A 21,094-nucleotide genomic window follows, 5' to 3' on the forward strand; every position below is an offset into this window, starting at 1 on the left:
TAAAACTATTTCTAGAGAGTAGATCAAAGATTGATAATAAAGTTTGTGAAATGACTTGCCAAGTTAAACAATGTGTAAAAAAATTAACAGAAAAAATGTTTACTTTAGCCAGAATAGATCGATCTTTCATTACATATTCATATGTTGTAAGAACAACGTTAAACTTGCCGGCCTTTATCTGATATGAGACCTGTCGTCGATTTTGTGGAGAACCCTAAAAAACAATTTTTGAAAAATTTATTGTTAAAACCTCTTGTTATTACTGATGTATCAAATATATACATACAAGTCTCGTTAAGATTGTTATTTCACGTACATAATGGTGATTCCACATACACCTTGAGCCATTTACATTACGTTAAAACTTTTTTCAATTAAATTATTTAAACAGTCTTTTGAAATAATTTTTGTAGAAAACATCAAATGAAATTAACTGTTGTAAAAAATATTTTCACTGCAGTTGTGAAACAATTTTTTTTTTTTTGATAAAAAAAACAAATTTTTTTTTATTCTCCATTTTTTTATAAAAAATCAAAATTAATTTTACTATATTTATTAATTAATTTTACTATATATTTTAAAATATATATATAATATATTTTATATAAATTTTTTTATTTTAATATAAATTTAATATTAAATTATATTAAATTTATAATAAAATATTAATAAACTTAAACTTATTTTATTAAATTTAATTTCAATTTTTTTTTAAATTTAAAACGCTCTGTTTTACAACTTATTTTTATACTTTAAAAATTTCGAAAGTATGCTTGAAAAAAAGAAAATTATTTTTATCAAATTTAAGTTACTTTTTAATGTTCGCATTCAACTATTTTGTTTATTTGTTGATAGTTTATAATCAATAAACTTTTTTCATCCCATTACAAAAGTGCATATAAAAGGGATTAATGCTTATAACTGTATATAAATGCATTGATGGATAAATCAAGATAATCAAGCCTATAAAATTATATTAGAGAGTTTTTTTTAGTAAACTTTATATAACAAATTTATGAAAAGATGATTTTTTTTAGTTTTAAAAAAGCTTTTTAACAAAAGTTTTTTCGTTACGATTAATTCTTTAGATCGATCATAAAATGAATGTCTATTAGAAATAATTAACTAGTTTAAGAGTAGCAGGCAAAAATTTTGTTAAAGTCAAAATGTTAAAAAAAATTTGCTGATAATAACATAAACATAAGACAATTTTGTTGTGTAATTAATTGTTTAAGAAATAGTTTTTTAAAATAAGGAAATTTTTTTTTTCAAACATATTTAAATTTCATTTATATTATCTTTTATAACAGTATTGTTTAATATAAAGATATTTTATAAAGATTTTATAAAGATTAAGACTCTAAATTATTTTTAACATGGTTTCAAATTAAATTAAATTTAACAATGTATATATGTATATTGAGTAAAATTAGATTTACTTGAGTTACGCTTTTTCGTTACACAACAAAATCTCTTAACAAGGCCTGTACATACATATATCTTTAACAGTATTAAAACAGTGTATATAATTGTATTATAACACAGTAAACCTTATAACTGTAACAAATAATGCTTGGGGCCCACTTTTCAAATTCAAGCATCCAGTTAGACATTGTCCTAAAATTTAACAATAAAAAACCAACAAAATTAATGTTAAAATTAATGTTAAAAAAACAAAATTAATGTTAAAATAAACTATATTTCATACAATACTAAAATTACAAAATAAGAATTTTATTAGTAAAGTATTGATTGATAAATACTTACGAAAGTGGCAAAATTACAAGAAAAGGTCCATTCATTTTTTTTTTCTCTACTAAGTAAGCTATTAACGCAATAGTTTGAATTGTTTTTCCAAGTCCCATTTCATCAGCCAGAATTCCATTAAGGTTGTTATTATATAATGAAACCATCCATTCAAGACCTTTTAACTAAAAAAAAAAATTTTTATGTAAAAAAATCCTCTTCTCAAGACCTTTCAACTTAAATAAATGTACATATTTTTTTAAACCTGATACTCTTTTAAGACTCCACCACAAAGTGACTTTGGCTGTTCATGAATTATCTCTGAGGTGCTGTGTGCAAGATTATAATAATTTCGACTGTCTAATGATGTTCTAAAAAGTTAAACTATTTTGCTACTATATAACAAGTACAAAAGATCATTATATAATGGCCAAAAAGATTTGAAGAGTTCCTTAAGCATTTCTAAATGTTAAGCTGTTGCTCATTCAGACTTGACTTTGATAATTAAAAGTTTGAACATAAACTATATGAATACAATAAAACTTGAACAGGTTTGTCAAGTAATATTGTAGCCATACTATTAAATAATAGTGATTGAACTTAGCTTTAATGTATACAATGGCTTGCCATATTATTAGACTTGACAAAAACAAAAAAGTTACATCATAAATACAATTTTCATGGACAATTTGTTATTAATTAAGGACATTTTACTAAAGATAAATAAAAATTAATGTTTTTTCAAAAACAAATACATATATTTAACAGATAATAATGGAAAATAATTGAAATAAAACATCATGAAAGAATTAAATAGCTAATATTTTGATGTCCGTTTGCTGCAATTATGCTTTGTATGTGTCGTATCTAATTCTTTAAGACGTCTCTGGAATGTATGTTGGAAATATCAATTCCTTCTTCATTAAAAATCTTGGTCAATAAGTTGACAAGGTGTTTTCTTTTTTGTAGACAAATATCCTTAATTTTTCTGTCAGTCCTAGGTGTTATTAACTTTTTTCTGTCATAAACACTTTTATGAGCAGGTTCTAAAGGTATGTGAAAATCAAGTTTTTGCTTTTGAGAAATGTTGAGTATCTCAGCTATCTTATATTGCAAAATGCTTGTATTTTTTAATAATTCATGAACTTTGCCTAGCTTTCGTGGAGAAATATCACATGCCCTCCCCACTGCTAAAAAAAGAAGACAATATTTAATAATACTGTGTACTAATCCATAAAAAATTTTTAATATATTTTTGTTTAAAAAATGTGAATATTAAGATAAACACACTTTTGTGATTAATAAAATAAACAATTTTAGTCACAAAATAATCTTCATAATGAGGTATTCCAATAATTTTGTTTGTAGAAAGAAACACTTCACACAACTGTTCTATGAAATGCTCTGTTCAAACTGATAATATATGATAAGAATAGCAATAAAAGATATGAGCAATGTTGCCATTTACAAAATAACATATTTAGCAAACGTTGCTTAAGTAAAAATTAATAAAAGAAAAAAAGATTATGTGATGGTTTTTAGTGGTATTTTGTCTGTTTTTTCTGCAAAGCCTAATAATATGGCCACTGTACATATATATACTTTTGCACACTGTACTGTGCATATTTGTTGTATTCATTTTGCACATATAGTGTACAGTTCATCACTGTACATATGCACGGTACATATATTGCAAGCTAATGTACAGTGCATATAAGATATTTTCCAATAGGTTGATAACTGAGTACACTGTGTTTATTACATTTAGTGTACTGCACAAATATTTTGCACTTGAAGGTAATATTTGTGAGTCCGATCTTTTTGGCCAAAATTTTACAAAGAAAATTTTACAAAGAAAACTACATTTAGGAAAATATAGTAGAAAAGCTATAGATAAAAAAAAATCAGATTTTTTAACCACTTAGAAGTGATTTTTAAAAGTTACCCAGCATCATCATCTTCATATTCTTTTTTTTGTGCATTATTTTCAGCTTTTACATTCTCCTCATTCTCATTCTCAACTTTTTTTTCTACAGGTTCTTCCTCTTCTTCATCTGGTTCTTTAACAACTTGAAATCTAAAGACAAGAAAATGATACACACACACACACACACAAAATATTTGTTTTGAAACCACATTTCAGAAAAACTGTTCTTAAACTCTCTCTTTTGTCGCAATTTATAATATATCATTTTTAAGCTTTTAAGGTAAAAAAGTGCGCTTTAATTTTTTAGAAAAAGAAGAAAAAAACAAAGAATAATGAAAGAAAAGATGCTGTCCCATGCTAAACCTTCAGTCGATGTAGCAGCACTCCATTGCGGGTGAGGCGATTTGATAGTCGATGTTCGTACTGAAGCCTCCACAACTTCCTGTTTTTTTATGGCATCATCAACATGCGTTTAATGCTGCATTTATATAGCTTGAACTATACATTATATATATATATATATATATATATATATATATATATATATATATATATATATATATATATATATATATATAATAAGATTTTATTATCCTAGCTAAATGTATGTATGTAAATTATGTTAGTGTATTCTAAAAATAGAGTGCTCCATGTTCTTCAAAAGCTCTATGTTCTTAAAAAACACGGAGCACTCTATTTTTAGAATACACTAACATAAATTACAGAAAAAAAAAATTTGTAAAAACACTTATCTAATTTTCTCCCTTTGTAGGTTCATCAGGAACTAGATTTAAGTAGGAAACTTCCTGATGAATCTACAGAAGGAGAAACAGACTTTCAAAGAAAATTGTTAAAATAAGTGTTTTTACTAAGTTATATATATATAAACATATATATATGTATATATATATACATATATGTGTATATATATATATATATATATATATATATATATATATATATATATATATATATATATATATATATATATATATCAACGATATAAAAATCAATGATTACCCTGGATTAGCAGCAAGAAATTCGTTTAGTTCTGAAAACATAGGAGCCTCATCTCCAACAAGTTTGATTCCTTTTTCAAGATTTTCAACAGCAATGCGCTGTGTCTCATCTTCCACAACCTATTTTATTAAAATTGAAATGTATAAAGAAGTTACAGAAAAATTATTGCAAAAACACACTATTACAATGAAAAAATAAACATTATTTCAACTAAATTTTACGGTGCTTCTTGTCATTGCTCATCAAAAGTAATCCTGAATATTTAGTTTTATGCATTTGCAAATGGCTTAAAAAATTTTAAACAAATTAATTAAAAACTATCATATCATTGATATTTATGTCATAGACCATAATGGCAGACAAAGTAGTAAATTTGTTAGAATTTATAACAAAGTTAGTGTAGATATTTATGGTGTTAAGAATTAGAAATTTAAAATTAAATGAGAAAAAAAAGTTTTTTAATTCTAAAACAGCGGTTCCCAAACTGTGGGTCGCGACCCAACAGGGTTTGTCTAATAATTTGCCAGGGGTCAATATTAGACCTTCTGGAAATTATTTGTTTACGCAAGTCAGTTTCTTTTTATCATTTACCTTTTTACCAATTTACCAACCACCTAAGTGGTTTTTATTTTTATTTTTAATTTTTTTATTATTTTCAATTAAATATAATACTCAATTAAATATAATTTTTATTATTTTCAATTAAATAGCACTCCTACTCTGACTACAGTCAGTGTATTATTTATGTGTGTGGCTTACAATTGTATAATTTGCATTGTACAATGCGCACTTAAAATATTGTAAAATTTGTAATATTTTAAGTGTGAATTGTGCAATGTACATTATAAAATTAAGAGACACAACCGGAACTATTAATATGTTCCGAAAATATTTTATAAAATGTTTACAATGTAAACATTTTATTCACTTGCAAAAATTAACTAAATTATATTACAAACTGTTTTATTAATAAATTATTATAACAAAAGTTTGTAACAAAAATATATGATGCCTATAAAATATAAGTTATAAATGAAATCAGACATTCATAACAGTTAGCTGCAAAAATTTAGTGATTGAAAAAATTGCAGTAACTTAGGAGCAACCTTATTAACATTATTGTTAGGGTCGCCACAACATGGTAATTAATATCAAAGACATTGGAAAGGTTGGGAATCACTGTTCTAGAACAAAAGAATTACACTTTACAGTTTCTTCTTTTGCTCCTAAACCTTTGGTAGATGCTCAGAATGTTATTTCCCATAATTTAAATACAGTTTGTGCTCTAAAAGATTGACAAACTCTTCAAAACCAAATAAGTTCTTTGACATAAGTCTTAAAGAGTATAGTAAGAATTTATTTTTGTATTACCCTTTAATTTTGTATGTGTTAGAGTAGAACGAACCTATTTAAAGCTCCAATGTCTATGAAATGGTTGAAAAAACCTACTTACAGCTGCAATGTCTATGAGGTGACAAAAGAGTGTTTTCTACTATATAAGATATTTCCTTAATAGATAATAATCAACCAAATTTTGATCCTGTGACAATAGCTAATTGCTACAACAGTTTATTGTTATGCTTACTATATTTTGTTATGAGATGTAATTTATTACCGCTAATCATAATTGAAATTAACTAAAAACTTCTGTAGTGATTCTAAAAAGTGTGGTCAACAACATCGAAGTAAAAACTTCTGTAGTGATTCTAAAAAGTGTTGTGATTTTTTGTCAAAATTTTAAAAATAAAATGAAAAGAAAATTTCAGAATATTTCTATACTTTTGTAATAAAACAAAATATATTACATAAAAAGCAATAAATATGCATCTCGATCAAATATTACCAACCAAGGAATGTATTTAGACTGCCACTAATCTCTTCAAAAAAACTTCAACTTTAAAGGAACTAAAACTTTTTTTCTAAACTAAAAATTTGTTCTAAAACTAAAAATTTTTTCAAGCACTTAAATGTTCAAAGTTGGTGTTTTGCCCTGATTTACTAAGTCCAGGTTGCTTACTCTTTGGTAAAGACTTCCAGTAGTTAACAACTAAGATTACTTTTGACCAAACATCTATTGCTTTCTAGGCAACACTTTGATTTTCAGACCGTCGAGTGCCACAAAATGTAATGAAAATCTGAACTTGTTGCCTCAGCTATTCTTTCATAATCACTTGCTCTTGATGGACTTTAATGAAATATTTAGTACATTGCAGACATTAACTTCTTTAAGTTCTTTATTATTACAAACTTATTGTAAGACTCATCAAAAAGACATAGAAAGTTATCTAGTAGGTTAAGATCTTTTATCAGAATTTTTTTTAAATAAGGGGCAAGACCATGAGTTACAATATAGCCAGATTTTGTTCAACCACATGAAAAGTCGCTGGCAATTTTGCTATCTGGAAAGATCAAAGCAAATTGTTTAGACTTATTCTCACTTGATCTAAAAGAGTATTTGCTTTGAACAATATTTAAACACAAAATTAATCCTGCTTTCAAAACTGATTCCTTCTGAAGCATATCTGAAATGTAACATTTCTTTGATGAGGTAGGCTTCTGTGGTACCGATTGCAAAGTTCCTTTGAACAAAACAACATAACCCTCTTTTGGCAATCACTATATGTGCTTTGCTCCTCTTGCATGTACATCAAGAGCTTTTATACCCATGCCTGCTAATGAGAATGACTTAAAACAAACATTGCATCTCGCAAGGCTGGGATTTTTATCTTTCTGAAATCATAAAGTGTAACTATCATTATTTAACCAAATATTCCGGAAACTACTTTTATAATTAGGCATCTGAAGGTAATTAGTGAAAAACATATAACAATCTTTACAATATGAAGTTTGTTTAATATTTAAAAAAAAAACCATTAAAATACTTACTCTAATACTCGGAGGGCTGATATATGATATACATATATGTATATGTATATATATATATACATATATATATATATATATATATATATATATATATATATATATATATATATATATATATATATATATATTAGGGTGGAGCGATTTTGAAAATTTTTAAAATTTGATTTGCCTGAGCTGCAAATCAATATCTTTTGGTGAAAAAAGAACCTTACTCTTTTTTTTTTAGTTTAGATGAGTTCTTGAGGTTCCTCTTCGGATTCTAAATTTTTGATGGGTCCTAATATTGTTTAAATTTTTTTTTTTCTAAACTATATCAACTTGATACTTAAAAGAAGCAAAATAATATGCTTATTTTGAAAATAATATTTGTTTTTATTAAAAAATTAAAATTAAAAAAGTAGAGTTGTTTTTTTCATTTAAAACCCCCGTCCTCACCAAAACGGGGGTTGTAAGGTACATTTTTGCAAGTATTTTTTTCACTAAAAAAATTTTTTAATAAAATTATTATTTATGAAACAAGCATTTTTTTCTGCTTTTTTTGAGTCCAAGGTTGATATGGTTTAGAAAAAAAAAAATTCAAACATATTAGGACCTGTCAAGAATTTAAATTCCAAATAGGACCCTCAAGATCTTTTCTTTTTCCTATTAAAATCGCTCCACCCTAATATATATATATATATATATATATATATATATATATATATATATATATATATATATATATATATATATATATATATATATATATATATATATATGTATATGTATATATACATTTATATATGTATATGTACATATATATATATATATATATATATATATATATATATATATATATATATATATATATATATATATATATATATATATATACATATATATATGTATATATATATATATATATATATATATATATATATATATATATATATAAATATATATATATATATATATATATATATATATATATATATATATATATATATATATATATATATATATATATATATATATATATATATATATATATATATACAGTATCCGACAAAACGAGTGCAACCAAATAATGATAATTTAGTTTCTTTATATAAAAGTGCTGCAATTTTACAATTTAGAGAAATAACTATGTAACTGTTTGGAGACAAAGTTCTTCAAGTTTTATTCATCACAAAGTTCATTATTTGTACACGAAAATTAATAAATTAATCAAAAGTATTAAAAAAAGTTGATTTTCTTCTGGACAAAACAAGTGCAAGTCGACAAAATGTTGACCAAGCTGTATTTCGCTATCAATATTTCGTGGCGAATCCTTTGTTGTCGATCACAGCTTTGCATCTTTGAGGCATGGATTCGATCAGGTTATAAATGAAACTTTGTGGAATCGCTGCCCAGGCCTTTTGGATTTGCTCAAACAGTTGATCCTTATTATGAACACCTTCACGATTAATTCTGCGGTTGACGATCTCCCACAGGTTCTCGATAGGGTTGAGATCCGGAGATTGAGGCGGCCAATCCATCACTAATAGGTGGTTGTCTTGAAACCACTGCTTGACTAATTTTGTAGTGTGTTTCGGATCGTTGTCTTGTTGAAAAACCCATTTTATTGGCATATTCCATTCAGCATGAGGTAACATAACATCTTTCAGGATATTTTTATACATGAAACGGTCCATTATTTCATCGTTTCGATGTATTGAACCTAGACCGTTAACAGAAAAACACCCCCAGACCATTACATTGCCTCCAACATACTTCACGGTCTTATGCCAGTAACGTAAATTGAGGCGTTTTCCGGCTGGTCGATGTACACAACAAATGCCATCGCTCCCAATGATGTTGAACTTCGATTCATCACTGAACAGGACAGTTAGCCATTTCTGCACATTCCAGTCAATATGAGATGTAGCAAACAGGAGTCTTTTCTTCTGGTTTTTTAGTGAAATCAGCGGTTTCTTTGCAGGGCGTCAAGAAAACAATCAGGCTTCAACAGCACGTCGTCTGATTGTTCGGTCTGATACAGGCAGCTCTAATTGCTTTTGTATCTCGACTGATGATATACAGGGATCCTTCTTGGCGGATCTGACGATCATAGAATCCTCTCTAGAAGTGGTGGAACGCGGTCTTCCACCTTTGTTATCTTTTGCCAACTTCCCGTAGAACGATATTTGGAACATAGTCTTGATACGGTCCATTTTTTCACGCGATATTAATCACAAATACTTTTTTGTGACATTCCACTTACGTAATCGCCAATAATTTTCTTTCTTAGTTCCAATCCAAGACTGTCGGGAGCCATTTTTGCACTTGAAGTCATAAAAATAATAAAAATAAATAATCACGCTTCTCAAGGCTTACCGTGTTACATTTACCTTGTGATGATACAATAATGCTCTGTGGAACACAACGTCTTGGTTGGATGTGGACTGTATTGATGTAATGAAACACTTGTTTTATTTCACTTCTTGTATTGATGTTCTTCGATAAAACACTTTGATAAAACTCACTTCGATAAGCTGTCTTGATAATACTGACTGATTGACTTCCATATACTGACTGAATTACATGTCGATTTACATGTCTCTTATATAGTAAAATGAACATGTGTGAACCTGTTCTGGAAGATTCTAGATGCTTCTTTTTGATGCTTCTGGAAGCTTCTGGATGCGTCTGGATGCTTCTGAATGTTTCTGGATATTTCTGGATGCTACTGGATGCTTCCAGATGCTTCTTCTGGAAACTTCTGGAAGCTTCTGGAAACTTCTGAAAACTTCTTGATACTTTCTTTAATTATTAAAAAACTTACGTGACGTTGACACGGACCAAACTTAAGAAAATGAAACAAACCAAAAAAGTTGCACTTGTTTTGTCCGCTACAAAATGCCACTTGTCAAAAAAACTCTGCCTGTGTGCTGTCACCTGTCAGCTGATTGCTCGTGTCATGACATCCTATGACTCCAGACTCCTGAACTGTTTGCTGTGGTAGTATAGTTCGTTTTGGTTTTAAGACATGTAAAATTAGGAACACTTTTTAGCATTGTTCGATGTTGGTTGCAAATGTTTTGTCCAATACTGTATACTGTGTATATATGTATATATATATATATATATATATATATATATTTGATATATATGTGGTATATATATATATATATTTTTGATATATATGTGGTGTATATATATATATATATATATATATATATATATATATATATATATATATATATATATATATATATATATATATATATATATATATATATATATGTATATATATATATATATATATATATAAAAGTATAGAATTTTAACTCATCAAAGAAGTAACTATATGCTTCTCTAAAGATAAGTATAATCCATTCGCTTTAATAAAATTTCCAAGATGATAAAAAAAAAAGAAAGTTAGGAGAAATTAAGGAGAGCAGTCAAATTTTAACTTTTTTTTAAGGTTATTTAAGGACTTTTAAGGAGTTTTTTTTTTTTAAGGATATTTAAGGTTTTTAAGGAGGAGTAGGAACCCTGTATTACTGTGGTGCGTGGGATAAACCTAGCTGCTAAGTGGGATATAAAGAACCTATCAGTATTCACCGATTCAGTAACCGTAAATAGATGGTTAAAAAGTATGCTGACTGAAAGTCACAGGGTTCAATCGAATGAATCATCAGAAATGCTTATTAAAAAAAGACATTCTCTACTGCAAGATTTAATAAAAGAATATAATATGAACATCACGTTGAAATGGTTTCTGTCCTTCAAAAACAAAGCTGACGTGTTGACAAGAGTTCCATAGACCTGGTTAAATAATCTTTCATGAAGAAATACTAAAGAACTATGTGGAGTAAATAATGTAGAAGAAATTCCAAAATTTAATTCAAAACATCAACAAAAACTACCGCACGTATTGAGAAGTTGAAGTTGTTGAAGAATGTGTGCACAAATATTGTCAATGCAATTCAGCACCAATAAAATAAAAACATGGAGTGCAAGATGTACCAGACACATGGTATCGCATTGCTTGTGATGTGACTCACTACAAAGGGTCCCCATATTTAACAATGATTGACTGAGGACCAAGTTGATTTACAGTTTGGAGAAAGTTGTTTCATGAAGGTACCAAAAGTATAGTAACTCAATTGGAATCCAAATTCAGGGAGCATAGCCCACCACAAGAACTATTGATGGACAATGGAGCGGTTTTTAAATCCAGTAAATTTTTAAATATATGTGAGAAATAGTGTGTAAAAATGATTTATAGGTGTAACCATCTATCATCGCTCTGAAATCCCAAATGGGATTGTGGAGCATAACCACTGCACAGTAAAATAAACAGTTGCAAGTACACAAATATGTCTATTACTAGCGGTATTTTGGTACAATGCAACACCAACAATGGGAACATAAAAAAAATCTGCAACTGCTTCTCAAAACAATAAGTATGTAGCCTACCAATTCAAGGCGAGAGAAAAAATTTTGTTATGAGTTGATTGATATAATTTATTAATGCTAGTCATAAGCTATTTTTGTATATAATTACACCAACGAGAATTTTTGTTTAATTGTGTATATAATTACACCAACGAGAATTTTTGTTTATGTATAGTGAACTTGTAATAAGTTATGTATAATAAAGTTGTAAATAAAATTTGAATAAGGAACAGAATTAAAAATATAAGAAAACAAAATTGTCGTATCAGCAGATCCAATCAATCAAAATTATTCATAAAATATTCAAGATATTCCACATGCTATCTTTTTAACGGGTGATGCGGAAGTTATCGAACAAATCCTAATTTCATTATTTGAGCATAATAATTAGTTTTTGTGGTTTAATGCGTAGGCATAAACGTTCTATAAAATATAAACTTTATTATTTGAAACACAATTATTTAAAATGAGATTAAATGCAGCTGAACGAGAATCTTTTCGAAAGCAACTAAAAATGTTTTTTGTAAATAAACCTAATATAAAAAATAAATAAATCATAAATCATTTTGAAAAGGAAAGATTTGCTCGAAGTACAATATGTGATAACCTAAAAAGACTTGAAACTGTTCAATTGTTTTCTGATAGAAAGCACCCTGGTCGTCCGACATCCTGGACTAGAGAAAAGAAAGCTGAATTAACGAGACTTGTCAACAATCCAAAAGGGGTCAGTCAGAGAAAAATAGGTATTAAATTCGGTGTAAATCAATTGACAATTGGTCATCAGTTAAAAAAAATTAATATTAAATATAGAAAACGTGAAAAAACTCCAAAATACACTATAGAACAACAAATAAAGGCAAAGAAAAGAAGCAGGAAACTAGTTAACCAACTCTATAACACAAAATCGCTTCTAGTCATCGATGACGAAAAATACTTTGGTTTTGCAGGGGACAACATGCCTGGAAATTCTGGATACTACACAAACAACAAAAAGACATGCCAGGAAAGTGTTCGCTTTATAGGAAAAGAGAAATTTCCAAAAAAATTATTAATGTGGATAGCCATATCTGACCGTGGTATGTCCGAGCCATTGTTTTGCACTTCCAAGGCTGTAGCGATCAATTCATCAATCTATATTAATGAATGTTTAGAAAAACGACTTCTTCCATTTATTCACAAGTATCATGGAGACTTAAACTATTTATTTATGCCAGATTTAGCAAGTTCTCATTATTCTAAAGATTCTCTAAATTGGATGGACCAATATGTCTATTACGTTGATAAAGAATCCAATCCCCCAAATGTGCCTCGAACACGACCAATTGAAAATTTTTGGGGACATTTGGCACAAAAGGTTTACGAGGGAGATTGGCAAGCTTCAACAGAGCAAGTTTTGATTGATCGCATTAAACTAAAACTACAAGAAATTGATTTAAACTTTTTACAGTCGCATATGAAAGGCGTCAGAGCAAAATTGAGATCAAATGCAGATGGTGGTGTTTTTTCATATAAAAAATAATATATTTTTATTAAAAGATAAATGCTTTATTTAAAAAAAATATAATAGTAGTTTGTTTTTTTATTTATAAATAAGTTATTGACGTTTTTATTTTGTCCGATAACTTCCGTATCACCCGTTACAATTTGCCTTCACATAATTATTAGAAGTTTATTTTTTACCATTAGCACCAAATTTTATTTTAACAAATATTATTAGAAATAAATGGCATTATGACCAATTATGTGTGTGTTGGTGTGTAGCAAATGAAAATTAAATTTAAGATAAACAAATAAGATAAAAGTATAATAAAAAAAGATTTTTGTAAACAATTTCTGTTTTGAAAATTTCTTAAATAGGAATAAGGTGCATGGCGCTTCTTTTTGCATGGAAACTTATGTATCAAACCTAATGGCATCTTTAGGCTTCATCATAAACAGCAGGGAAAATTGTTTATGACAAAGCCTAAAGATGCCATTAGGTTTGATACATAAAAGTTTTTAAGCAAATAAAAATAGTAATAACAATATACATTTAGTTTGAATAATGTTTGTTACAGTTGTAGGACTTAAAAAAGTAAACAAATTTCCTCTACCTTTTTTATCGACATCTTATTATTCCAATAGTTGGCCACTTTTACATATACTTTACTGTGAACTAATTTCAAAATCCTGTCTTAATAATATTATTTTATTATAAGGGACAAGCAATCTAGCTAGGAACAGCAACGTTGGTAAAATTGAACAACAAATAAACCAATCAACAACCAATGCTTTAATCAACAATCAAGCTAACTCCATTATGTCAAAATGAGGAATTCTAGAAAGGATTTTGGATTTTTTGACAAGTTATTTAACTGTTGCAGACTGAAGAATCTTTCACTAGACTCACTTCCTTTGTCAAAATTATCAAAAAGCAATATAACATAATAATAAGAAATGGATGTGGAGAAATGGAATCTTTAACACAATAGAAAGAAATGAATTTAAACAGAAAATTTTAGACTTTGTAAAACTTAAATTTTTTTTTTAATTTAAAAAAGATTGTTTTCCTGAATTTTTTTTCTAGTTTTAAGAAACTTGAAACCTTTTCAGAATTCAGATTGTCCAGCTTAATAACAACTTTAATTTAATTCTATTGTTTTATATACAATAAACAATTTATCTTTAAAAATTAGGAATTAAAAATTATCTATAAATACAAAGAATTAAAAGAATGTGGCAAAAATATCTCTCTTCTTTTGTAACATTTCTTTAATACACTATGTATGTATGTATGTATGTATGTATGTATGTATGTATGTATGTATGTATGTATGTATGTATGTATGTATGTATGTGTGTGTATTTGTATGCATGTGTTTATCTCTTTTACTAATGTATATTATATGTTCATTTCTTTTACTTATATATATATATATATATATATATATATATATATATATATATATATATATATATATATATATATATACACTACTGACAATTAATTTGAGACCAGCGGTTAAAAACGGTATTTACATTTCAAAAATAAATATATCTGATTATCATATTTGCACTTCTTTATTTTTGAATCAAAAATATATAGAGCACAATAAATAAGTTAATAGAATAGGATAAGTGCATTTTTGCACCCAATAATTGATATTTAAAATATAATTTTTCTAATTGGTAGCTTTTTGTAGATACTTTATGTAGATCCAATATAGTATATAATGACTTGCAAATGAATATACAAATATTGTATTATTTGAACTTTTTATTTTTTTTTAGTTTCTATTTTGTCGTACTAAAATGGCTCAGTTCGAGAATTAAACAGAGACCTTTTTGCTCAGAGCTTTGAACAGAGAGTTCGCATTGTTTTACTTGATGAAAAAGGTGTTTCAGAAAGAAAAATTGCTAAAAAAATGAAAATATCAAAGACTGGAGTTCACAATACAATCAAGCATTTCAAGGAAACTGGTTATCATTGTGACTTACCACGACCTGGACAGCCTAGAAAGATAGATGAACATGGTGATTGTTGTATTACGAGATTATCTATGTCAAGCAGAAAATTAACAGCTCCACAAATAATGAGAGAATACAATAAAACTGCTGAAAAACTTGTTTGTGTCTGGACAATGAGAAACCATTTGATGAAAGCTGGACTTAGAGGGCGTGTAGCTGCCAAAAAACCATTGCTAAGGAAAGCAAACAAGGAGAAACGACTACAATGGGCTCACAAACATGCAAACTGGACAATAAGTCAATGGAAAACAGCAGTATGGAGCGATGAATCCAAGTTTGAATTATTTGGCAACAAGAGAAGAGTATTTGTAGGCCGGCACCAGAATGAACGTTACATTCCGCAGTGCATTGTGCATACTGTTAAGCATGGAGGAGGTTCAATAATGGTATGGGGTTGTTTTGCAGGTCACAAAATAGGAGATTTGATCAGAGTTCGTGGAATTATGAAGAAGAAGCAATAAAGAGAAATTTTGGAGAATCATGCCGTTCCATCTGCTCATTGAATGGTGCAAGATAATGACCCAAAGCACAAATCTAAACTTTGTACAAATTATCTGAATCAACTAGTACAAGAAAAAACCCTTACTTTAATGGACTGGCCTGCGCGGTCACCCCCACTCATCCCATTGACCTTTGGTATGAAATTGACTGGTATGTAAAGAAATTCCATGTAAAATCTGAGAAACATTTATGGCAAAAGGCTTGGAAAGCTGTAACCATGGAAACTTTAAACAAATTAATCTTTCGTATGCCAAGAATATGTAAAGCAGTAATGAAGAAACGTGGTGGTTATTTTGATGAACGCAAAGTTTGAAACTTGTGCAAAATAAAGACCTTATAATTTAACTTTTTAATGTTTGTTAAGTTTTCTATTTGTTTAGAAATATTTGTGAAGAAAACTATAATAAAGTATATTTCATGAACTAATTTGTAGTTTCTTTGTTCACTAAGATCGAAAAAAACATAAACGAAAATATAACTGATAGATTTAATTGATTTTTAATAGAATTACTGTTTTCTCATCACTGGTCTCAAATTAATTGCCGGTAGTGTGTGTGTGTGTGTGTGTGTGTGTGTGTGTGTGAGTGTGTGTGTGTATATATATATATATACATATATATATATACACACATCAATTAAGACTCATCAGCATTTTTAATGATTCTTAATTGATGAAACAGTGAAAAATGAAAAAAGTTTGAAAAGTGATTTACTAATAATTTATATATGTATTTATATATGTATAGTATATGTATATGTATATATATATATGTATATATATATATATATATATATATATATATATATATATATATATATATGTATGTATGTATCAACATTACTAACCATTCCTTTTTGTTTAGGTTTTTTTTTCTCGTCTACTTCTTTCTTATGTTTTTTAACCAGCTGCATGAGACCGGTTATATACTCATCAGTTTGAGAAAGCAAATAGTGCAATCTCTGGTCTTTTTTTTCGTCAATTAACTGTCGATAACCATCTTCATCTTCTGCCTAAAAAATTATATAAATTAGTTTACACATAAAAGTACATAAATAAAACTAAAATTTATAAATTTTCACCATTAGGCGTCGAAGACGTTCTCTCTCTATTCTTTCTTCCTCCTTTCGCCTTTCTCTGTCAGAGTTAGTGTGATAAACCATCACAAGTTTGTTTGTCTTTTGTATGCGGGCTTGCACGCCTCTGTGAAACTCTTTATATTCACGAGCATGTTGCAAAATTGTATTTATGTATTCTAAATGTTTTTGCCTCTTTTTTTTCTCAACTTCAAGCTTTTGTTGCTTCTCAAGTCGTTCTGTCATTCTATAAAAGAATAGAAGTTTCTATAAAAACATATTAAATAAATGTGTAAATCAATTTATAAAAAATATTACAAAAACCTTTTGATTATAATTATGATTATAACAGTTTTTAACAGGCTTTTAACAGATTACCATTGATTGATTGGAACCAGAAAAAAATTTTCAGGTGCCAAGCAAACAAATGTTTTTCGTAGAGCCAGGTTGACATACTTTTCAATTTTTTTGTTGTTGACAATATAAGGGATTTTATCCCAAATGCTAAAGACTAGAATCCAAATATTTTTACAACTTGGCGAGATGGTAAAAAATGAGTTGCATAATTGAAATCAAAATGAGAAATGCTCTACGAAAAAGATATTGTTTGGTTGGCACCAGAAAAAAAAATTTTTTTCTTGACCTGTGTAAATGATTTTAATTTCAATTAAAAAATTTACACTTTAAAAAATGTTTAAATAGCCTAAAATATTTTTGAAGCTACATAAATTTAAAATAAAAAATCTACCTGGCCTCTCTTAAATTTTGGCGTTTACTACGCTTGTAAGCTTTAGCATTAAGTGCAGTTTCCAGTGTGGTATCTTTTCGCATAGACATCACTATGTCAGATCTGAGCTAATAAATAATATAATTATATATTTCAAGAAAAAAAATGGTAACTAAGTCATCAAATCATTTTGTTTTTAAATTAGAATCGCAAGTAAAAACAATCATAAAAATTAGTAAAATAATTTTCTTTATCCTTTGTTAAAATATATATATTTGTATATATATATATATATATATATATATATATATATATATATATATATATATATATATATATATATATATATATATATATATATATATATATATATTTATTTATTTATATATATTTATTTATATATATACATATACTAAATATATATATATACAGGGCTTGTGATGAAGAAAATCGTCAAGCGTGTTATATTGAGCTCGTAAAATTAGAATATGTTTTCATCGAACGTGATTATGTGCGCTCGAGATAACGACGGCGAGCGTGATCATGAAAATTGCTGAAGGCGATGCTCAAAAAAAGCTTTTTATTTTTTATATTCTTTTTTTATTTGTTACATAATTCTTTCGTCAAAAAATGTTTGAATTAGTATCACACTCATGAAACTACTTCAACGAAGTAGATTTTTATACTTCCATTGCGTATCCACGTGAACATTCCATTATTGAAATTAGTGACTATTAACGACTTCAAACTGCTCATTCATTACGTTAGTGCAAAAGAGAACAACGTAGTGATTTTTATATTTTAGTGCTTTGATAATAGAATATCTTTAATAAAAGATCTTTTTTAAATATTTTATGAAAATAAAAAAATAATCCCGAACTATTGGACGAGCGTTATTTTATACGCTCGTTAATAACGACGTTATAAGTTGAACGAGCGTTGTTTATTGCGCATAGAAAGTTTGAAAATACTGTTTACGGGCGCGTTTTACGAGCGGAGCGCGATCGCGCTCGCTTCATCACAAGCCCTGTATATAACATATATAGGGATATTTTGGTATACATTAGTTAAACTCAATACTTATTAAAGTTTTTTTTTTTTTTAAATTTTTTTCACTCGTTGAAGAATATTCATATAACTGTTGTCTATTTTGTTGTTTTTAAATATTTATATGATTATCAATGTGTTTCTGAGACAATTATATAAATATTTGCAAAAAACTAGAATAGTAGACTGTATAATAATTTTTAATAAGAGCTTTAAACAAAATGTTAAAACCTGAATTGTTGTGCAATACAAGTTCAGTGGCGTGCTGGCCTCAGAGGCTATGCGAGAATCCCGCATGGGCCCTAAGTTTTCTATCTTATAATGGTCTTTTGGAAAAAAAATTATTTTACTATATTCTTTAAATGATCAGTAAATAATTTTTTATTTTCTTTATGCTATCACAAACTAATTTTTTTAATTATCTGAATAAAGTGTTAAACTAAGAGCTCACGTATATCAGTATTTTGCATAAAAAAGTTTCTAATGATAAATTCAAGAAACTGAATCAAGGATTAAACTAAAATCACAACAGCCAGATGAATTTGCGATCCTGAAATTATTTAATTAAAAGAAATCCTGATCACTGATTTTAAGCATTAAAATAAATTGCTTGTAAAACTAAATTTTTTTTTCAATTAAACATTTTATAATTAAATTTTTTAATAATATATTTATATAATAAATAAATATGTAATAATTAAAATAATAATAATAATTAATAAATAAAACTAATTAGTTTTAAATTTAATTATTGCTTGTTTTTGTTGACTATCCTATTATTTAATTGCTATATAATCATAGAATTGAAAAATCAAGTTTGATATTTGACTTTTTTATCTGGTCAAATATTTTCAAAATGATAAAAAATGATTAAAGAAATTTACTTATCTAAAAAGTTTTTCTACTAAATCTATCTTTGTAAAAACAAAAACAAAAATATCTATTAATAATTAATTATTAAATAAAAATTATGCTATTTGAATATAAAAAGTTAAAGTTCTCCAAACAAAAGAAAGTTTTGGAATAAAAGTGAAACACTTAAAGAATTTCTAGATTTACAAGTTATCAGATCAATTTTATTTTAAATAAAACTTGGAATTAATTATAATATCAATAAAATATTTAAAATATGAAATAAAATATTTATAACTCCTGGATAATGTATTGTTCAGTTACTTAACATTATAAAAATATTTTTAACACAAAATATTGTTTTAGCAATTAACAGTCAAAAAATAAAAATTATCCATTGATTTTTCTACAATCTCAAAAATTATAATATCAATGCTGATAAAAGTCAGATCTTTTTATAACGCAATGTAACACTACTTAGTTTACTCTAAGTTAAATAATTTTATAAAACTTAGCGTTTATATATTTATGGGTCTACAAATCAAGCATATATGGTTAAATCCTGCAAAAATATGCCTTTTAGAACAATTCTGCATAGGCTTTGTGGAGAAAGCACGCCATTATACAAGTTCAAATCTGGTCACTGCCAATTCAGGGCATGAGTAGTACTTTGGTGCACAAAAATGTAAGCAAAAGAATTCAAGTAGCCTATTGACTATTTGTATATGACTATTTGTTAAACTTTTTTTTCAAATGTTAATTCACCTTCCCAAGGCCAAGAAGGCCACTACAGACAAGGAGGCTACTTAATTGTGATTATTACCTTCTCTCAACTCTATAACTCTTAAACACAACTTAAAACACCTTGACAAACATTCTTAAACATCTTGACAAACAAGGTCGCTGCGCGGAGAAATAAGTTGAGCAGTACTCTGTTTGGGCAGAACCTCTCGCTTATGAAGCGAGCGCTCTACCACTACACCACTATTGCATATAAATGAAAAGAAATAAATATAATAATAAGTTTTCTAATTCACTATATATAATACAAACATAAGATAAAAATACAAACATAAGATCTGATTAACAGCATAAAACAAAAGTTTACTAAACTAATAATTAAGTTATATAAACCAAACTAATAAGATTCAGAACAGTGTAACAAAATACTAGAAAACAGTGTTAAATATTTAAAATAGTTTGTTTACCTGCTTTTGCAAATAAAGCAATCGTAATGCTTTTAACTCTATTAAGGCTTTAGTTCTAATATGCTCACTGATAGTTGAGGGTAAACTTTGTAAGACTTGTATGCGGTGCGCTATGCGTGATAATATTCTAAAACAAAAAACAATACTTATTAAACCAACTATGAAATTAAAGTCATT

The 21,094-nt window shown here is 27.3% G+C and overlaps 1 protein-coding gene across 1 annotated transcript in view; it reads right to left on the reverse strand.

Moving 5' to 3' along the window:
* Positions 1–21,094, reverse strand: part of LOC100215698 (transcription activator BRG1) — an 83,640-nt gene that overhangs the window by 29,819 nt on the left and 32,727 nt on the right. Inside the window, exons 6-15 of the mRNA XM_065801217.1 lie at positions 20,918–21,044; positions 17,832–17,938; positions 17,090–17,330; positions 16,856–17,020; positions 4,694–4,812; positions 3,692–3,823; positions 2,012–2,117; positions 1,768–1,931; positions 1,551–1,617; positions 104–214 (exon numbers count right to left, since the gene is read on the reverse strand). Coding sequence (XP_065657289.1) covers positions 104–214; positions 1,551–1,617; positions 1,768–1,931; positions 2,012–2,117; positions 3,692–3,823; positions 4,694–4,812; positions 16,856–17,020; positions 17,090–17,330; positions 17,832–17,938; positions 20,918–21,044 — 1,339 coding nt within the window. The remainder of the gene's footprint in view (positions 1–103; positions 215–1,550; positions 1,618–1,767; positions 1,932–2,011; positions 2,118–3,691; positions 3,824–4,693; positions 4,813–16,855; positions 17,021–17,089; positions 17,331–17,831; positions 17,939–20,917; positions 21,045–21,094) is intronic.

The sequence above is a fragment of the Hydra vulgaris genome, chromosome 07 (genome assembly GCF_038396675.1).
Source record: "Hydra vulgaris chromosome 07, alternate assembly HydraT2T_AEP".
In the NCBI taxonomy this organism is placed as follows: domain Eukaryota; kingdom Metazoa; phylum Cnidaria; class Hydrozoa; order Anthoathecata; family Hydridae; genus Hydra; species Hydra vulgaris.